The 17,571-nt window shown below is 39.3% G+C and overlaps 1 protein-coding gene across 1 annotated transcript; it reads right to left on the reverse strand.

Annotated features, from left to right (window-relative positions):
* Nucleotides 1–639: 639 nt before the first annotated feature.
* Nucleotides 640–2,624, reverse strand: LOC143025968 (pro-resilin-like). The gene is made up of 3 exons (XM_076185950.1): nucleotides 2,613–2,624; nucleotides 2,408–2,500; nucleotides 640–888 (listed from the first exon to the last, which is right to left on the reverse strand). The coding sequence occupies exons 1-3, from the start codon at nucleotides 2,622–2,624 to the stop codon at nucleotides 640–642; spliced, it is 354 nt and encodes a 117-aa protein (XP_076042065.1).
* Between the last annotated feature and the right edge of the window lie 14,947 nt (nucleotides 2,625–17,571).

Here is a 17,571-nt window from a genome sequence, read left to right on the forward strand (position 1 = left end):
TAGAGAGAGAGAGAGAGAGAGAGAGAGAGAGAAAGAGAGATGAGTTGAATAAGTAAATTAGTAAAAAAAAAAAAACAATATAAACCCCAATAACAGTGAGGTGAACACAATAGATAAACAAATTATTTAATCATTTTAAGAATAATAATTAGTATGTGTAATCTCGTGTGTTGATTGAGAGGATTACTAAGGGAACAGAGAGTTAGTGAGGAAGAGTAGTGCTGGATTAACAAGGAAACTCTCTAGTAATTACTAGAATAAATATTTTTTAAGTATTTAAGTTTCAGAGGAATCAAACGTTCAAGTTTTGTTTTAGAGAGTATGTGAATGATAGATTATCTAAATAAAATACAGGGTCATATATTTATATATTTTCTTTTATTTCTATACTCAACAGAATAATTTTTGACTAGTTTGTATGCAGCCATACAATTTATCTTATAAAGGTGATAGAATATTTAATTGTATCATACAAATAGAGTGGCTGCAAAAAATGTATATGTATGTATGTACGGTATATCAGCTGACGTTTATGGTATAATAACAATCTTTGCTTTATTTCTCAAATGTGACCCGTTTCATACAAGACTGCAGAAATAAACACTGTAGTTCCGATATTTGCTCTGCGCCCGAAGTTAATTAAGCATATGGCGGAGGGGGTGGGTGGGAGGGGTAGGAAACCGGGTGTTTGGCCTCTCCCTCGTACTTGACGTCAGCCAAGAGTCCGTTGCCGTTGTCAACGTAACTGAAGGTCTGTTTGCGTCCGTCGGGGAGGTCGACGACGTATTGTCCCTCAGTGTTGTATCCGTTGCGCTTCTCGCTCGCCTCATAGTTGAGGCCTCTGTAATGATCGGTGACGCCATATTCGTATTCGTATTTGGGTGGAACCTGTAATTGAAAGGAAATTATTGACATGTGAGGGGGAAACTGTACTTGTACATCTCAACCCTATAGTAACCAGTATTTGACAATTGTAAACAGGCAAGTTAAATAAGAAATATATCTCTAATAATTGTAGTTGGTGCCGTTGTAATAGTCATTTACTCCATACTTGTACTCATAATTAAGAGGAATTTGGGTTGTAAAAGAGGCGATTTAACAGGTGTATAAGAAAATTTGTAGAAATTAAGTCTCTGAATGACTTGTGCTACATTCCGAACGATGAAGCCTTTTACATTCTTTTTTTCTATGTCGGACTATTTGATTTTGTTGACCTCAGTTGATAGACATTCCATTTTGATTTCGATCTTCCTCTTGATCAAATGAAGGTATCTATCATTAAATGGTATAAAAGCATATAAAATATAATTGCAGTTAAATAGTATAAAACTAGTTTCAGCTGTATAAAGATAGTCTTTACCCAGAAAATATATTAAATTTTCCTACAGAGTTTTCTTTCTTTCCCACAAAAACCGAAAGTACTTTTGTAGCTATTCATATTGTCAATATTATAAAATGTGATGACACATGACAGATGATTACCAATAGTTTCTTTTTTGTCAACTTTATTCACGATCACTATTAGGATGGTTTGGACACATGGAAAGAATGAGAGAAAAAAAATTAGTAAAGGAAGTGTGGAAGGCGGAGGTGGAAGAAGTGAATATGAGGGGGTGTCCTAGGATGAGATGAATGGATGGGGTGAAAGGGGAATTACAAAAGAGAGGACTGACTGAGGAGGAAGGACGGGAGAGGACAGAAGAAAGAGGTGAATGGAGAGGGGTTGTGTATAGATGATGCTGTGATGCATGAGGGGGAGTGGGTGGGGGATGGGGGATTAGGAAGTATGTGTGAGAAAAAAATTGACGCAGCCCGACGGGATTTCTCCCCGTCTTCTCCTTTTCTGCATAGGGGGACGGAGACGGGGGTCGCAGAATTCATAAAGCGGCCTTGCTGTGGATGTGATGTGTCTTGCGACACTGCTTCTGACCCAGGGCAGTGGACAGGATGCAGGGATGACCCGTCATCCAGGAGGTGCCAAGATGGGAGGGAGAGAGGAGGGTGGAGGGGAGTGGAATATATAGGAAATGGAATAGGTGGGAGTAGTTTCTATGCCTTTTTCATTTTGGCTACCGCCCGTGTAGGGGGAAAAAGCCTTTGGTATATGTATGTATGTATGTATGTATGTATGTATGTATGTATGTACTATTATCACATAGAAAAGAAAAATCACCATACAGGTAATGTTATTTCCATTCATATTAGCCCATCCTAGTTGAGAACATTGCCTTTGACATACCATTTTATGTTCATTATTACCCATTACCATGTGCCTTTAGGAAATATAGCATTAACCTAGTTAACATTCTCTATCAAAAACAAAATTAACATATCTAACTTCATGATGTCCTAAATGCACTTTTTCGAGACACCAGCTTTGTATCTTAGGAAGGAAGCTGTAACTTACGTCGGGGTAAGTGACGGGTGCTGGATGATTTGGGTATAACGGGACGTGATCTGCAAAAGCAACCACGGCGACGCAGGCAACAACGATAACAACCTGAAATAACCATCAAAGTGTCTCACTCTTATAACATGGCTCCCAATTTCAAGCCAAAAATCTATACGAACATCTTGGTGGCGTATACAATATACATTTCCTGGGGTTGTACCTTGAGGGCCATGGTCCGGGGACTGAGAGCTGGGATGGATGTAATGTCTGGTGGAAGAGTGTCCCGCTTTTATACAGACTAGCTCCGCAACTTTCTCTTGATTAGGTTCTGCATCATCTGCATGACGATTTTCTCCCTTTGCACATACGCCACTTACACCATCCAGTTACAATTTGATCATACCCTCTCCTCATTTTTTATCTCCTGTTTCTCTATTTTACTTGACACTTTTATCTAATGCTGCTTTTATGTACTCCCGTGCGAGTATATTTATGTTTACCTTTCGCCTCATTGTTTCATATTTAATCTTTAGTCTCTCTGTTTTGTACTTGTTCAATATGTTCAAATTGCATTCCGTTATTCCTCCTTATCCAGTGAACTTTTGTTTACATATAATGACTTTTCTTTCCCATTTCACGTCAATATCCAGTTATCAGATGAATAAAAACTGGAGCTGTTACGCTGAATAACTTTTGATGCTCAAGCCAAGGGAACTTCAGTTAATATCTTTTCTCATTAGCTAACATTAGATCGGTATATCATTTCTAAATTTCGGTTGTGGTTATCTTGTAAATGAGAAGTCCATACATGTCCTCAGGAATATGCTAAAATCAACCCTATCTTGCTGGATTCGATTCTAGCATAGGGCAGGATAGCATGGAAATAATGTATAATTCAACCCATGGCGTTAGACCAAAACACAACTCAGAAACCCAAAAGATAGTCCCGGAGCATTAGCTCAAATATGGCTTCAACCCGGAACAAATTAGTAACAAGCTGAAATTTTCAGGAAGTGCTTAGGAGACCTTCCCTAATAACATACTAAAAGTCTACAAGAATCCCCCTCGAGGGTTTTGAGAAATTCAAGATGGCGTCCAAAATGGCCATTGATATATTTTGTTATATCTCAGGTCTCAGTCAAAATAGGAACACAAATGAATTATGATAATAAAGGTTTTCAGACCCAAGGAATTCATTCATGTCAGTGTATGTGTGATAAATTGAGCCTGTGTCATGTTTTTGAGCTGCAAGTACATTCAGAGATGTTGTAACAAATAATTCTGAAACGACAGAAAGTTTTTTTAGTGATGCATGTAAAACCATGATTATCAATTGATGAAAGTGTTAGCCTAATTCATATGTTGTATGTGATGTTAAATTTTGATTGTTTTCAGAGTTCAAGATGGATTCGTGCGTTATTTGCAACGAGTTATGCACCAAGGATTATGTACTAGTAGGAGCCAAGGGAAGGACAACCTTAGTAGCAGCAAGCCTGGAGAGGAAGGATGGACTTCATGAAACCTTGGAGATACAGAACCCACTGACACTTCACATCGCCTGCAGGTAGGCCTACACCCGGGAGTCCTCTATCAGGTCGGCAAAGAGGAAGTCAGAAGTACTGCCAACTTGTAGCAGACTTACTACAAAACGGAAGAAGATGACCAGTAATATGGAGACAATGACCTTCAAACAGAACATCATAGACAGGGCAAAAGAGAGGAATGATGAATGGAGAGAAATGGTTGCCAAAAGAATGATCTGGGCATCCTCTGACTTGGTTGCTGCTGAAGCCAAATATCACCGTAACTGTACCCAAGATTTTCTCAGCAAATCTGAAACACAGAAATCATTTGGCAAGCCACCTGATGCTCTGATGCAATCTACCTTCTATGAACTTTGTGCCTATCTGGATGAAAATGATGAATGTCAGTATGCTGTGTCTGATCTCATGGAGATGATGGAGTCATTCTTGCATGGTGAGGAGGGCTACTCCATGAAGTAATTGAAACAGAATCTGTCAAAATCCCGCTTTCAAGTCTAAGGTGGTGAATACTGTATTATCAGTGCCAATGGACTAAAGAAGGTCACATAGTACAAGCAATGGTTAATGGTCACTGATAGTGACCTCGTTCACTCGCCTATAATCAATAACAGGACGAAAAGACCCATCCTTCTTAGGTACCACTCCGAGTGAGACTCTTGTACAATGTCTTCACGTAACATGTCGTCAACCAAGAACTATGCAACAAGCTGACGAGAGTGAGGCAACCTATATGAGGGAACGTAAACAGGACGAGCACCTGGTTGAAGATCAAATCTATGAACCACACAATCTGTAAGTCCTAATGGATCACTTGGCAAAGCCAAACCCTGACGGTGAGTCACTAATAGTTCAATGAGACGAGGCGTCTCATTAGGAAAATCAATCTCACCTCCAAACGTTGCAAATTTGGAGGCCAAGTGAGCTATGTCACCGGAACTCGAACTGCATTTAAAGGTCCAATAAAATGTTCTCCTACTACAACAGCAGCACAAAAAAATAGAAGTAAATCGAGGAGGTCCCTTCGAAGGCAACTCAATAACCTGGTCATGTACAGGAGGGGAGATACAAATGGAAACTGGCCTATCTGTTGCAGGGATAACAAAATTACAATAAGTCATTACACGACGACCAGGAGATATATCAATGTCATGTGCTGTAAGAGCATCGATACCCAAGAAGCAATCACACATAAGGGCAAGACCAGAGACAACAACATAAGTGACATGGAAAACTGTAGCATGTGACGAAAACCAGGAAATGCAAACAGGTCCAAGAAGAGGCAAGGGGGCACCTTGTACATAATCCAAACTATTACAAAAGGAAATAAAGGGAGATTATACATATCCCGGAGCATAATAAACTTTTCTACTTATGAGACTGCATTCTACACCAGTATCTATAGTGACTGAAAGAGGTGTATTCTCTGTAAGAAATTGGAAGGTGAGGAACTGACAAGACGCAGCAGCTACCAAGGGAATGATCTGTGACCTCACAGTATTGGTCAAACCTTTGGGGTTGTGAAACGATCGCTTGTGAAAATGGGACGGAGATTGTCTAGGCTGAGAAGATGTCTCAGCTCGAAGCTGCAAAATCTTGAAACACTGATCAGTCGAGTGTTTACAACGACAATGGATATGACAGCAGCTAAGCTTATCCTATGGCTCTACTCTAGAGAGGTCATGCGTCACATTAGAGGAAACATCCGATACATTCCTACAGACAGGGGACTGTCTTGCCTTATGTACATAACGCTTGTTACAATAGGTACATGTGAGTACAGCAGGGGTAAAAGTAGAGAAATGGGACCTGCGAGTAGAAACTGAAGACTTTGGGGGTAGAGTAGGAGAGTTATGAACATTGACTTGTTGCTGAGTACTGCTCATACACAAAGAACCAGAAGGCACTTTCCTAAGTTTATATGAAAGCTTTGTTGCAAAAAACAGTAGAGTCTCATCTGTCCTATAGATGAGAGAAGAGCCAGCTCTCCTTTCAAAAGGAGCTAAGTGTATGATGTATAAAAGAAACTCCAAAATAAGGCGCAACCTATCCAAACAGATAGTGCCATGATCAACCAACTCTGAATGGCAAGCGAATCTAAGGCTTCAACCACAACTTTGCTGGCCTGGGCCTGAGCACGTCTGTACTCGAAAGTGCCCACTTTGGATGTAAGAACATCAGCCTGATTAAAACACCATTAAAAACAATTAGCTACAGGGGTATCAGAAAAAATTCAGGAAATTAGACCAAAAGAGGTCGTAATTATACCCAATGACATAGGGTCGAGACAACGAAGCAGGCAACATCTCAGAAACCAGAGAATTAGGCACAAGCTGTGACCTTACAAAATAAAAATTTTCGACCACTTTTCAGACCATTGCTGTAGTTTATCAAAATGTTCTTGCATATCTATTTGATTTAAGTGATTATTTGCCATTCCCCACAGTTTTATATCATCAGCAAATTTAGAGTCAATAGATTTCAGTCCATGGCTTATAGCATTTATATATACTATGAATAGAAGAGGCCCAAGAACGGTACCCTGAGGAACTCCACTCGTAACATTTTCCCATCTAGAAGTTTTACCATTTAGAATAACTGCTTTTTACCGTTCAACCAATTACTAGTCCAACTTATTGTATTGATACATAACTTTCATAGTCATTAGGTGCACCCGAGCACTTGTATTTGTTATAAGCCTGTCTCTTTTTAGCAATATTTTTTTTTTCAGTTTCTTTGTAAAGCCATTTTGGGTGAGCCTGATTTGGGGGGCGTCTGTCCTTAAATGGGATGTAATTATGGATCATCTTGGTAAGTGCATTTTGAAATATTTTCCACATCTGATCTACAGGTCTTTCACTTAATTTTGCTTCCAGATTATAAGGTGAAGCTCCTGACATAGTCCTATGAACTGAGCTTTACTGAAATCTGGTACTTTAGATACACAGGTATCTATTCTAAAAAACCTTTAACAGTTTCAATCTAAGTTCTGATCACTACTTCCAATAGTTTGACCAACTTCTATATCAGTTATTATGTTTTCGCGACTACTGGTCAATAGATCGAGTCAATTTCCATGTTTTGTGGGCTCTTCTACATGGTCAACTAAGTAAGTGTCACCGAGAAAATATATCAAGCGACTACCTATATGGCCACGTTCAAGGGTCATCCAATCAATGTCAGTAAAATTTAAACCACCATTTACCAATAAGTCCCTGTCACACAAACTAGACATTTCTTGAAACAACAGTTTGTTGTCTGCTAATGATAAGGTTTTTGGCCTATATATTACACCTACATTAATTTTAGATCCATTTGTTTGGTTTAATTGTACCCACAAACTTATCATATGCACCCTGTTTCACTTCCTCTAAAATACGTGTGTCTGAGGACAAAATGGATTACAATGGTAGAACATGCCAATAGGAAACCCTTTGCTAAATAACTAGGACGAATGCTATGAAAGTCAATAATTAATATATGAATTATTATAATGAAGACATATAAATGATAAGAATGCAGACACATATTAAATAAACAGTTAAACAATATCTTTTTATGAGAAATAAGAAATAGTAATGAGCTTATAGATAATGATAGATCAAAATAATTAAATTTATAATAATAAATAATGTGTTAAGGTGAATACAATTCAATGGCAGGTATAACGGCATTCAGCTTAGGTGTTTATCTAAAAGAATTACAAAACTTCGAACTGTGCTACATTGCACCACTTCTTCAGGTTTGCGAAATTGTTTCTCCATACATCCAAATTAAATCTACTTCCTGACAGTTTGAGACCATTATTTCTTCCCTGACTTGCATTCATTGTAAAAATTTCGTCACTATTCTTGTTATCAATTCTTTTTAGAGTCTTAAGACCTGTATCAAATCACCCCTGAGTCTTCGCTTTTTTTCAGGTAAAATATGTTTTAGTCGATTTTCGTATGATTTGTTTTTCAATGTCTATAATGAGATTCGGTCACCATAGTGTAACAGAAATTTCCAAATGTGGACGAACTAATGATTTATATAGCTTTTCCGTTTTTCCGTTTTCTAAGGGGAAAAGAGACAAATGTGAAGTAGTTTTAGAAGGATAATTTTGTTGAGTGTAGTTCAAAAGGCTAATAGGAGAGTTTTAGTTGAGAGAATTAGGAGAGGAACAGTGTGAGCTTAGCAAAGGTGGATCAGATTTTTGTGGTAAGGTATATAGGTGAGAAAGCTTTAACAGAGGTAAGAGTTTTTTGGGGCCTTTATAACAGGGTAGGCAGGAAAGCATCCTGGCAGTTTTTTCATTTGTATATGGAGTTAGGGAAAAGCTGTTAGGGCCAATCAAGAGTTTTTACGAGAGTAGTAGAGCCTGTGTTAGAATGGGAAATGGAGAGAGCCAGATGCTTGAATTCAAGGAGAGACTGTGTCAGGGATGTGTCATGTCGCCTTGGCTGGTCAGTATTTACATGGATAGGTGTGGTGCTATCAAAGATGATAAGGAATGAGACTGTGCAAGAACGCCGACCCGTTGGTATACTTCGGTATCGGTGGATAGATAACACAAAGAAAGAGATCCTGGAGGTGGCACAAGACATGAAGAAGTGCCAGAGAGGCACAGTAAAGGGTCGTCACTCGTCAAGTGATCCGACAACCACATGAGTGAGTGGTCAATGTCACTTTCAAGCATTTACATCCCCTTTTTTTTTAAGATGTGCCTACCACATGATAAACACAGAGAAATGTTATGTAAACATTGCGCGCAGGAATTTGGAATGAAATATAGATACAAATTGTTGATACTTTATTTCTAATCGTTGTATAACTTGGAGTAGTGGAATCAAAAACAAATAGTAGGATAACAATATAACGCAGCCATTCCAAAAGAAATGACAAAGCTGAATATAAAGAGATGTCAGTGTTATAACAAGTACCTTTGTCCATCCTTTCTTGTGTTAAGCATGAATTCTTGGTGTGAGAAGGAACATTTCAAATGAAGTTGTTTTACTGTGTTTGGTAACAGGTTGTGCATGGTGGGGTGGGATACGATGGGTAAGGTGTTGCTGTCCTGGGGTACGAGGTGGTGGGATACGATGGGTAAGATGGTGTTGTGGAGTGGTACGTGAGTGCGTATGAGGGGGTGGGGTACGATGGGTAAGGTGTTGCTGTCCTGGGGTACGAGGTGGTGGGATACGATGGGTAAGATGGTGTTGTGGAGTGGTACGTGGTTGGGTATGAGGGGGTGTGGTGCGATGGGTAAGATGGTGTTATGTAGGGATACGTGGTTGGGTATGAGGGAGTGGGATGGGTTGAGTAAGAAGGTGATTTGAGGGGGTGCGGTTCCTTTTTCTCGTACTTCACGTCGGCGTGGAGTCCGTCGCCGTTGTCAACATAAGTAAAGGTCTTTTGGCGTCCATCGGGGAGGTCGACGACGTATTCGCCTTCAGTGTTGTCGCCGTTGCGCTTTTCGCTCGCTTCGTAGTTGGTGCCACTGTCGTGGTCGTGCACGCTGTAGCTATACTCGTACTTGGGAGGAACCTGCAATTCGAGAGTAACTGCTATACCTCTTCGGTTACAGACGCATACTCGGGTAGGTGGCGAGGTTTATCGCACCTGCAAACCATCTTTTCTTCACCATCGTTACATTATCATATTTATCATTATTGCCTTTTATGATAACTAAATTCTCATATGAAGGATCATAACGTCAACCATTCTATAAGTTTATTATTTTTTCCAATTGACTAAATTTCTAATAATAATTTTCTTCATCTTAAAAGCTTAGTATATTTAAGAAGCCATATCTTTATGAAATGAATTATCAAGGTAATAGCTAATACTGCTATAATCACTTCACTGCAATCCATGACAACCTTATATGTATATACGTATATATATATATATATATATATATATAAATATATATATATATATATATATATATATATGTATATTTATATATATATATGCATATATATATATATATATATATATATATATATATATATATATAAATGCAAGAATGTTAGTAAAAATAAAAATAAATAGCAATAGTATAAAGATATAAGTTCATGGGGGCAATTTGACAGTGAGTTTTCTAGTGGTCAGATACGGTCAATGCAATTGTCTTACATGACCATTCCTCCTAAAGGATGATCCTCGTGATGAAGGTCAACCATTACTGAAAACTTACGTCAGAATAGGTGACAGGTGCTGGGTGGTATGGAGTAGGAGGTGGGTGGTAAAGTTGAGGATGAGTGTAGACAGCAGGGTTAACTGCAAGAACCACCGCGGCGGTGCAAGCAGCAACGGCAAATGCAATCTGAAATATCAAGAGAAAAAGTGTATCACTGCTATCACACGGATTACTCCGCCAACAACGACAACCAAATAAACACATGCAGTCGTGCTTCTAAGTTGCTTTAGTTGTACCTTGATGACCATGGCTGAAACCAGAGGTTCTTGTGACAAGCGTTGAATTGATGCTCGGGTTATATACTCGTTCAGTGTTAGCCGCCACTTTCTCTGGGTCGTCATCTGCACCAAAAATATTTTGTCCTTTCGTTTCACCCAAAGTTCCGCATTGTTGAACCCCATATTTTTCAAATATTTACTTCTTTATGTCCCATTTTGCAGTTTCGCTCTCTAATACTGCTTTTATTTGCTAAATTCTTAAGTTCCTAAACATACACCTTCAGAAAAAATTTGAAAACATGGATACGTACGTGATGGGTTAGTGACCCGATAAATGAGAATAATATTTTGTATTCTCTTTCACTATTATCATTAAGTGGATACAGTATTTCTACTTACATTGTCATCCATTTTCTTACCTAGTCCAAAAGAGTTCAAATGGTTGGGGTAAACAAAGAGTTAACCATTTCCTTTAACATTTTACATGGTATATGAACAATGTCTTTTTAAATTCATGGTTTGCTGACCCAAAATACATATTACATAATATGTTAAGTAATATACCACGAGGATTTCGTATAGGTAGAACTACGTTTTTGTATCTATAGATATATGTACGATTATATGTGCACACATATCCGTGTACGTGTGTCTGAAGACAAAGAATGAACATGCCAATAATAGATTCTTTGCTACATAACTAGATTGAAAGCAATGAAAAATACAAAAACAAATTAATTGATTATTAGATGAATAAGTAAAATGAATAGAGAAAGATATATGATAAGCAAACAGATAAATGATAATAAAAAACAGTAACACAATAATATTTTATAATAATAAATTGAAACAGATAAATAATAATAGATGAAACTAATTTGATATATTAAAGAAATGTGTTAGAATGAAATATAATTAGTGGCATGCATTACGACATCCAGCTTAGGTGTTTATCTAAATGAATCATAAAACTTCGAACTGTACTACATTGCACTGCCTCTTCAGGAAATTTACTCAATTCATTTACTACGCTGTTGGTGAATTTTTTTTCTACATACATTCAAATTATATCTACTTCCTGACAGTTTGAGACAATTACTTCTTCTCTGATTTGTATTCAGTGCAGATATTTCATCACATATGATGTTTTCAGTTCCTCTTAGAATCTTAAAGACCTGTATCAAATTACTCCTGAGTCTACGCTTTTTTAAAGAAAATATGTTTTAGTTTTGTCTCTCATCGTTCTATTTTTTTTCTAATCTTTCAATACCTTTAATAACATTCGGTCACCACTGGGAAACAGCATATTCCAATTATCGCCTTTTTTGTTTCATAAAGGAAAAGGGGACAAATGTGAGTGTAGTAGTTTCAGAGGGATAAGTTTGTTGGGTGTGGTTGGGAAGGTTAGTGGGAGGGTTTTGAGAGAATTAAGAGAGGACCAGGAGTAACTACTGAAGAACAGTAAAGGTTGGTTAAGGAAAGGTAGGGGTTGCGTGGATCAGATTTGTTGTGGTAAAACAGATATGTGAGAAAGTTTTAGCAAAAAGTAATGATGTCTTAAGGGCCTTTATGGCTTTGGAAAAGGGGTTGGGGAAAAGCTGTTAACGTCAGTCAAGAGTTTTTTACGAGAGTAGTGAGGCCTGTGGAGAGAGCGAGTGATTTGAATTAAATGTGGGACTGCGTAAGGGATGTCTCATGTCGCCGTGGATGAATAGGTGTGGTGCAGGATGTAAAGGAGAGGGTAATAGGGCAAGAGACTGGAGGACGTCCGGGACATGATACTCAATAGCTAAAAACTAGTTACACATTATACCTAAGAAAGGTACACAAAAATGGTAAACATCACAAAGAATACAATACAAGACACCATGGATACTACATAAGCAATACACAAATCCAGTTTAAGCAGACAAAGGATCCCTTGACCTGAGATTATAGTTAGGAGGGGTAGATATATAAGGCATAGTTTGTTCAGGGGGCCTTGGGGGAGGCCGGGTAAGTGCAGGGGTACGCACTCTTGTAACCTTAAACGTATCCAAGTGTAACACTTCGCTCAGTCCCTGCGAAGGATCAAAGACCCTAAACTTATTAGGATGTAACTGTTCAGTCACCAAAAAAGGGGTCTGCAAATCTACAGTTGAGCTTAGATTGGCGGTCAGGCATGCTCTCACATACATGATCACCAATGCTGATGTTAAATGCCTTAGCCCGCATATGCTGTTTTTTTTTTATCATCTTGGCTTTAGAGACATCAAGTTGATCTCTTACAGAACTATAAATGGAATTCAAAGTGTGACGGGTAGGATTATCAAGCACATCATAAGGAAGTCGTTTTTCCACTCTATAGATAATATAATGAGGCGTCTTGCCCGTAGAGACATTAATGGTGCTGTTAACACAAACACTGACATGGGGAAGCCAATCCTCCCAAAATTTATGAAGACTACTAGCAACGTGCCAGAGTACATCTAAAATCTTCCTATTCGTCCTCTCCAGAAGACCATTGAACGCAGAATGGTAAGCAGTCACGAATGTTTGCGTGATGCCCCATCGCTCATAAATGCTCGCTAAAACCTCATTCCTAAAGTCCGACCCATTGTCACAAAGGAGCACTGAAGGGGTAGTGTATGGACAAAAAACATGATCAACTAGACCATGGGCTACTACTGGAGCAACCTTGCTACGTAATGGAGCCAATATTATAAAACGACTAACGTGGTCCACACATAAGAGAACATACACAAAATCTTGAGTAATACGAGGCACTTGTAAAAAGGTCTACAGCCATGGTCTGAAAAGGGGAAGAAGGCGTAGGGTACTCTAATATGAGACCAGTGTCCGTAGAACCTTTGTTCTGGGCACAAGAGCCGCACTGGTCTACATGAGACGTAAAGTCTAGCCTATGTTTTTCCAGTAATACTTCTTAGTGCCAAAGACCCAGAGTTTTGTCACGACCTGGGTCACCAGTCAGAGGATCATCATGCGCAAGGGCTACAACAACAGGAACTGGGGAGTCAGGGATGACTAGTTGTGCCACATCCTGCTCAGACACTTCGCTATTACGAATGAAAACTGTGTCCTACAGGGAAAATTGGGACAGAAGAACAGGTAAATCTGATAAAGTGGTATCATCACAAGAATGTAGGATCTACATCAGTCTACTTGCTGCATAAATACAGCTCCAATATCTGTGCCAGAAGCATCTGTACATATAGAAAAGGGAAGGCTATAGTCTGGGAATGCCAACACAGGGGCTTCAGTAAGTGCAAGTTTTAAGGAATCAAAACTTTCCTGATGAACATCATGCCATTGGAAGGAAGTATCCTTCTTGAGGAGACGTGTTAGTGGGGAAGCAATTGAAGCAAAACTCATAATAGATCCACGATAGTATCCTGCCAGACCAAGGAAGGGACATACATGCTCAACTGACATAGATATAGGGAAGTCCCTAACCGCATTGACCTTATCATCAGTAGTGTGAATACCATGTTTTGTCAACATGACTCAGGAATTGGATGTTAGGCTTAAAAAAAAGAACACTTGGGCAAATTGAGTTTGAATCCAGCATCAGCATACCGTTGCAAGACCATGTGCAACTTAGTTAAGTGGCTCTCCACATCCTTGGAAACTAAGATTGAATCATCCAGGTAAACAAAAAGTTTGTTGCCTATTAGATCATAACAAATGGAGTTGATCAAGCACTGGTAAGTCAATGGAGCATTCCGCGACCCCATGGGACAACAAAGCCATTCATAATGTCCATTGGGAGTAGAGAAGGCCGTGACCTTATGAGACTTCTCCAGGGGTATCTGCCAAAATCCCGCTTTCAAGTCTAAGGTGGTCAACACTGTATTACCAGTGCCAATGGACTAAAAAAAGGTCACTTAGTACAAGCAATAGGTAATGGTCAATGATAGTGACCTTATTAACTCTCCTATAATCAATAACAGGACGAAAAGACCCATCCTTCTTAGGCACCACCCCGAGTGAGACTCTTGTACAATGTCTTCATGTAACATTTCGTCAACCAAGGACTGTGCAACAAGCTGAAGAGAGTGAGGCAACCTATATGAGGGAACGTAAACAGGACGAGCACCTGGTTGATGATTAATTCTATGAACCACACAATCTGTAAGTCCTAATGGATCACCTGGAAAAGCCAAACTCTGACGGTGGATCACTAATAGTTCAATGAGACGAGGCGTCTCATTAGGAAAATCAATCTCACCTACAAACGTTGCAAATTTGGAGGCCAAATAAGCTATGTCACTCACTTGTGAAGACTGTAGCACAGAAGGTGCAATGATAGGAGGTCAATCCTGGAAAGCATCAACGTCAACTACTTCAAAGAAGTCCAAGTGACTGCCAGGAGAGAGAATGATAGGAGCACCCATGACGTTAGTTGCCATAGCTCTGATAACATGATCCTCGCGAATAGTGGACAAAGTCCATTCAAAAGCAAGGCGAAGAACACGAACAGAGTCAGGCTGAGATAAAACGTCAGATCTAATTGGAGCACCTGAAATTCACACCGCAACTCGAACTGCACTTAAAGATCCAATACAATGCTGTCCTACAACAACAGCAACATAAAAAAAAATAGAAGAGGTAAAGCGAGCAGTTCCCTTCGAAGGCAACTCAACAACCTGGTCATGTACAGGAGGGGAGATACAAATGGAAATTGGCCTATCTGTTGCAGGGATAACAAAATTACAATAAGTCACAACACGACGACTAAGAGATATATCAATGCCATGTGCTGTAAGAGCATCGATACCCAAGAGGCAATCACACATAAGGGCAAGACAGCGACAGCAACATAAGTGACATGGAAAACTGTAGCATGTGACGAAAACCTTAAGGGAATGCGAACAGATCCAAGAATAGGCAAGGGGGCACCTTATACACAATGCAAACTACTACAAAAGGAAATAAAGGGAGATTATACAAATCCTGGAGCATAATAAACTTTTCTACTGACTGCATTCTGCACCAGTATCTATAGTGACTGAAAGAGGTGTATTCTCTGTAAGAAATTGGAAGGTGAGGAACTGACAAGACGCAGCAGCTACCAAGGGAATGATATTTGACCTCACAGTATTGGTCAAACCTTTGGGTTGTGAAACGGACGCTTGTGAAAATGGGAATGAGATTGTCTAGGGTGAGAAGATGTCTCAGCTCTAAGCTGCAAAATCTTGAAACACTGATCAGTCGAGTGTTTACAACGACCATGGATATGGCAGCAGCTAAGCTTATCCTGTGGCTCTACTCTAAAAAGGTCATGCGTTACATTAGAAGAAACATCCGACGCATTCCTACAAACAGGGGACAGTCTTGCCTTATATACATAACGCTTACGACTAAAACAAATATCACTCGAATGACCTGACTTGTTACAATAGGTACATGTGAGTACAGCAGGGGTAAATGTAGAGGAAGGTGACCTGCGAGTAGAAACTGAAGACTTTGGGGGTGGAGGAGGAGAACTATGAACATTGACTTGTTGCTGAGCACTGCTAATACACAAAGAACCAGAAGGTACTTTTCTTAGTTGATATGAAAATTTTGTTGCAAGAAACAGTAGAGTCTCATCTGTCTTATAGATGAGAGAAGAGCCAGCTCTCCTTTCAAAAAGGAGCTAAGGGTATGATATATAAAAGAAACTCCAAAATAAGGCGCAACCTATCCAAACAGATAGTGCCATGATCAACCCACTCTGAATGGGCAAGAGAATCTAAGGCTTCAACCACAACTTTGCTGGCCTGGGCCTGAGCACGTCTATAGTCAAAAGTGCCCAATTTAGACGTATGAGCATCAGCCAGATTAAAGCACCATTAAAACAATTAGCTACGAGGGTATCAGAAAAAAATCAAGGAAATTAGACCGAAAGATGTCGTAATTATACCCAATGAGTTGGGGTCGAGACACGAAGCAGGCAACATCTCAGACACCAGCTATCATCTTACAAAAGAAATTTTCTTCAACCCCGTAGAAACACTAGTATTGACAATACAATCTTCACACTGGCGAAGAAAATCAATGTCTTTGTAATGGGGATTATCACCAGAAAATTTAATAACAGAAGGATCCTGATGTAACAGCGTGAAAGTATAAGCCATTGTCTGAGGGGATGTTTGGGTGTTAATAAAGGAGGGCAGCTTATGTTTAGTAAGACATCGCCAAAACAAGATTTTAGAATTTTGGTACCACTGCGTAACATCATTAACAAGAAAAACAGAAAAATATATACATACATTAAATATTGCGACCGCTTTACAAAAACACATGCCCCTTTACGGGAAAGATGACTCCATCTAGGCTGACGGTCGTAAAACAATGTCCAATACACAGGAAATACCTAAAAAAGAGTAAACATTAACATCAGTTTCTTACAGACAACCAAAGAAAACGAGACCGTCAAGAAATGACTTCACGGAGGAAACAAACATGGCCGCCAAGACAACACGCCTGGCTAAGTATATGAAATTTATACAAGAAGGTATCACAAAATCTCAAAAGGAGATTACAGGAATGCTTACTATAAGAAAATATATGGAAATACACAATCCACAATATTGTTAAACAATTCAAAATAACCAGTCGGAGGCGACGTTTCGAAACCGGCAATCACGTAGGCCAATTCTTCATTCAATTTAGGCATGAACAATAATCCGTCCTCATCCAGTCTCCAAGTTAATCGCCATAAACACAGCAACCATAGGCAAGCGTTCCACCCATGCTGAAGACGATGACGATAAACAAAAGTTGAAACAAAGCCAGAACACGAAGAATCACGAGGCATTCGTCTCTCAAAAAAAGCACGTGGCGGACCTTGCCAATACACTGTTCCCTAGCACAATCATTTCCTAAAAGTTACTAAATCCTGTAACCCTAGAAACTAGAAAGGGAGAAAGAAAAAAAATACACCCGCAATAACTCCAGCTCCAAAGTTCACAACATTGCAAAGTTCAAAGTTGCGTTTGGAATACTTTCTAATGCACAAAACACAAAGTTTACACAATAGCAAATGTTTTTACGCCGCTGCCACCATATACATGAGGGTGGCTAATGAAACAAGATCGAATTGTATATATTAATTAGCACAACAGATAAGAACATGCGTACGCTTGGAAGGCGTGATACTAACTGAGCGCTTGGGGACGCCAACAACTTAGAGCTGGAAAACTCTCGAGCGAGCGAGCAGAACACTTGGTTCTTACAGCATATATATTGTAT

Source organism: Oratosquilla oratoria, chromosome 6 (assembly GCF_046742065.1).
Source record: "Oratosquilla oratoria isolate Oo_2021 chromosome 6, ASM4674206v1, whole genome shotgun sequence".
In the NCBI taxonomy this organism is placed as follows: domain Eukaryota; kingdom Metazoa; phylum Arthropoda; class Malacostraca; order Stomatopoda; family Squillidae; genus Oratosquilla; species Oratosquilla oratoria.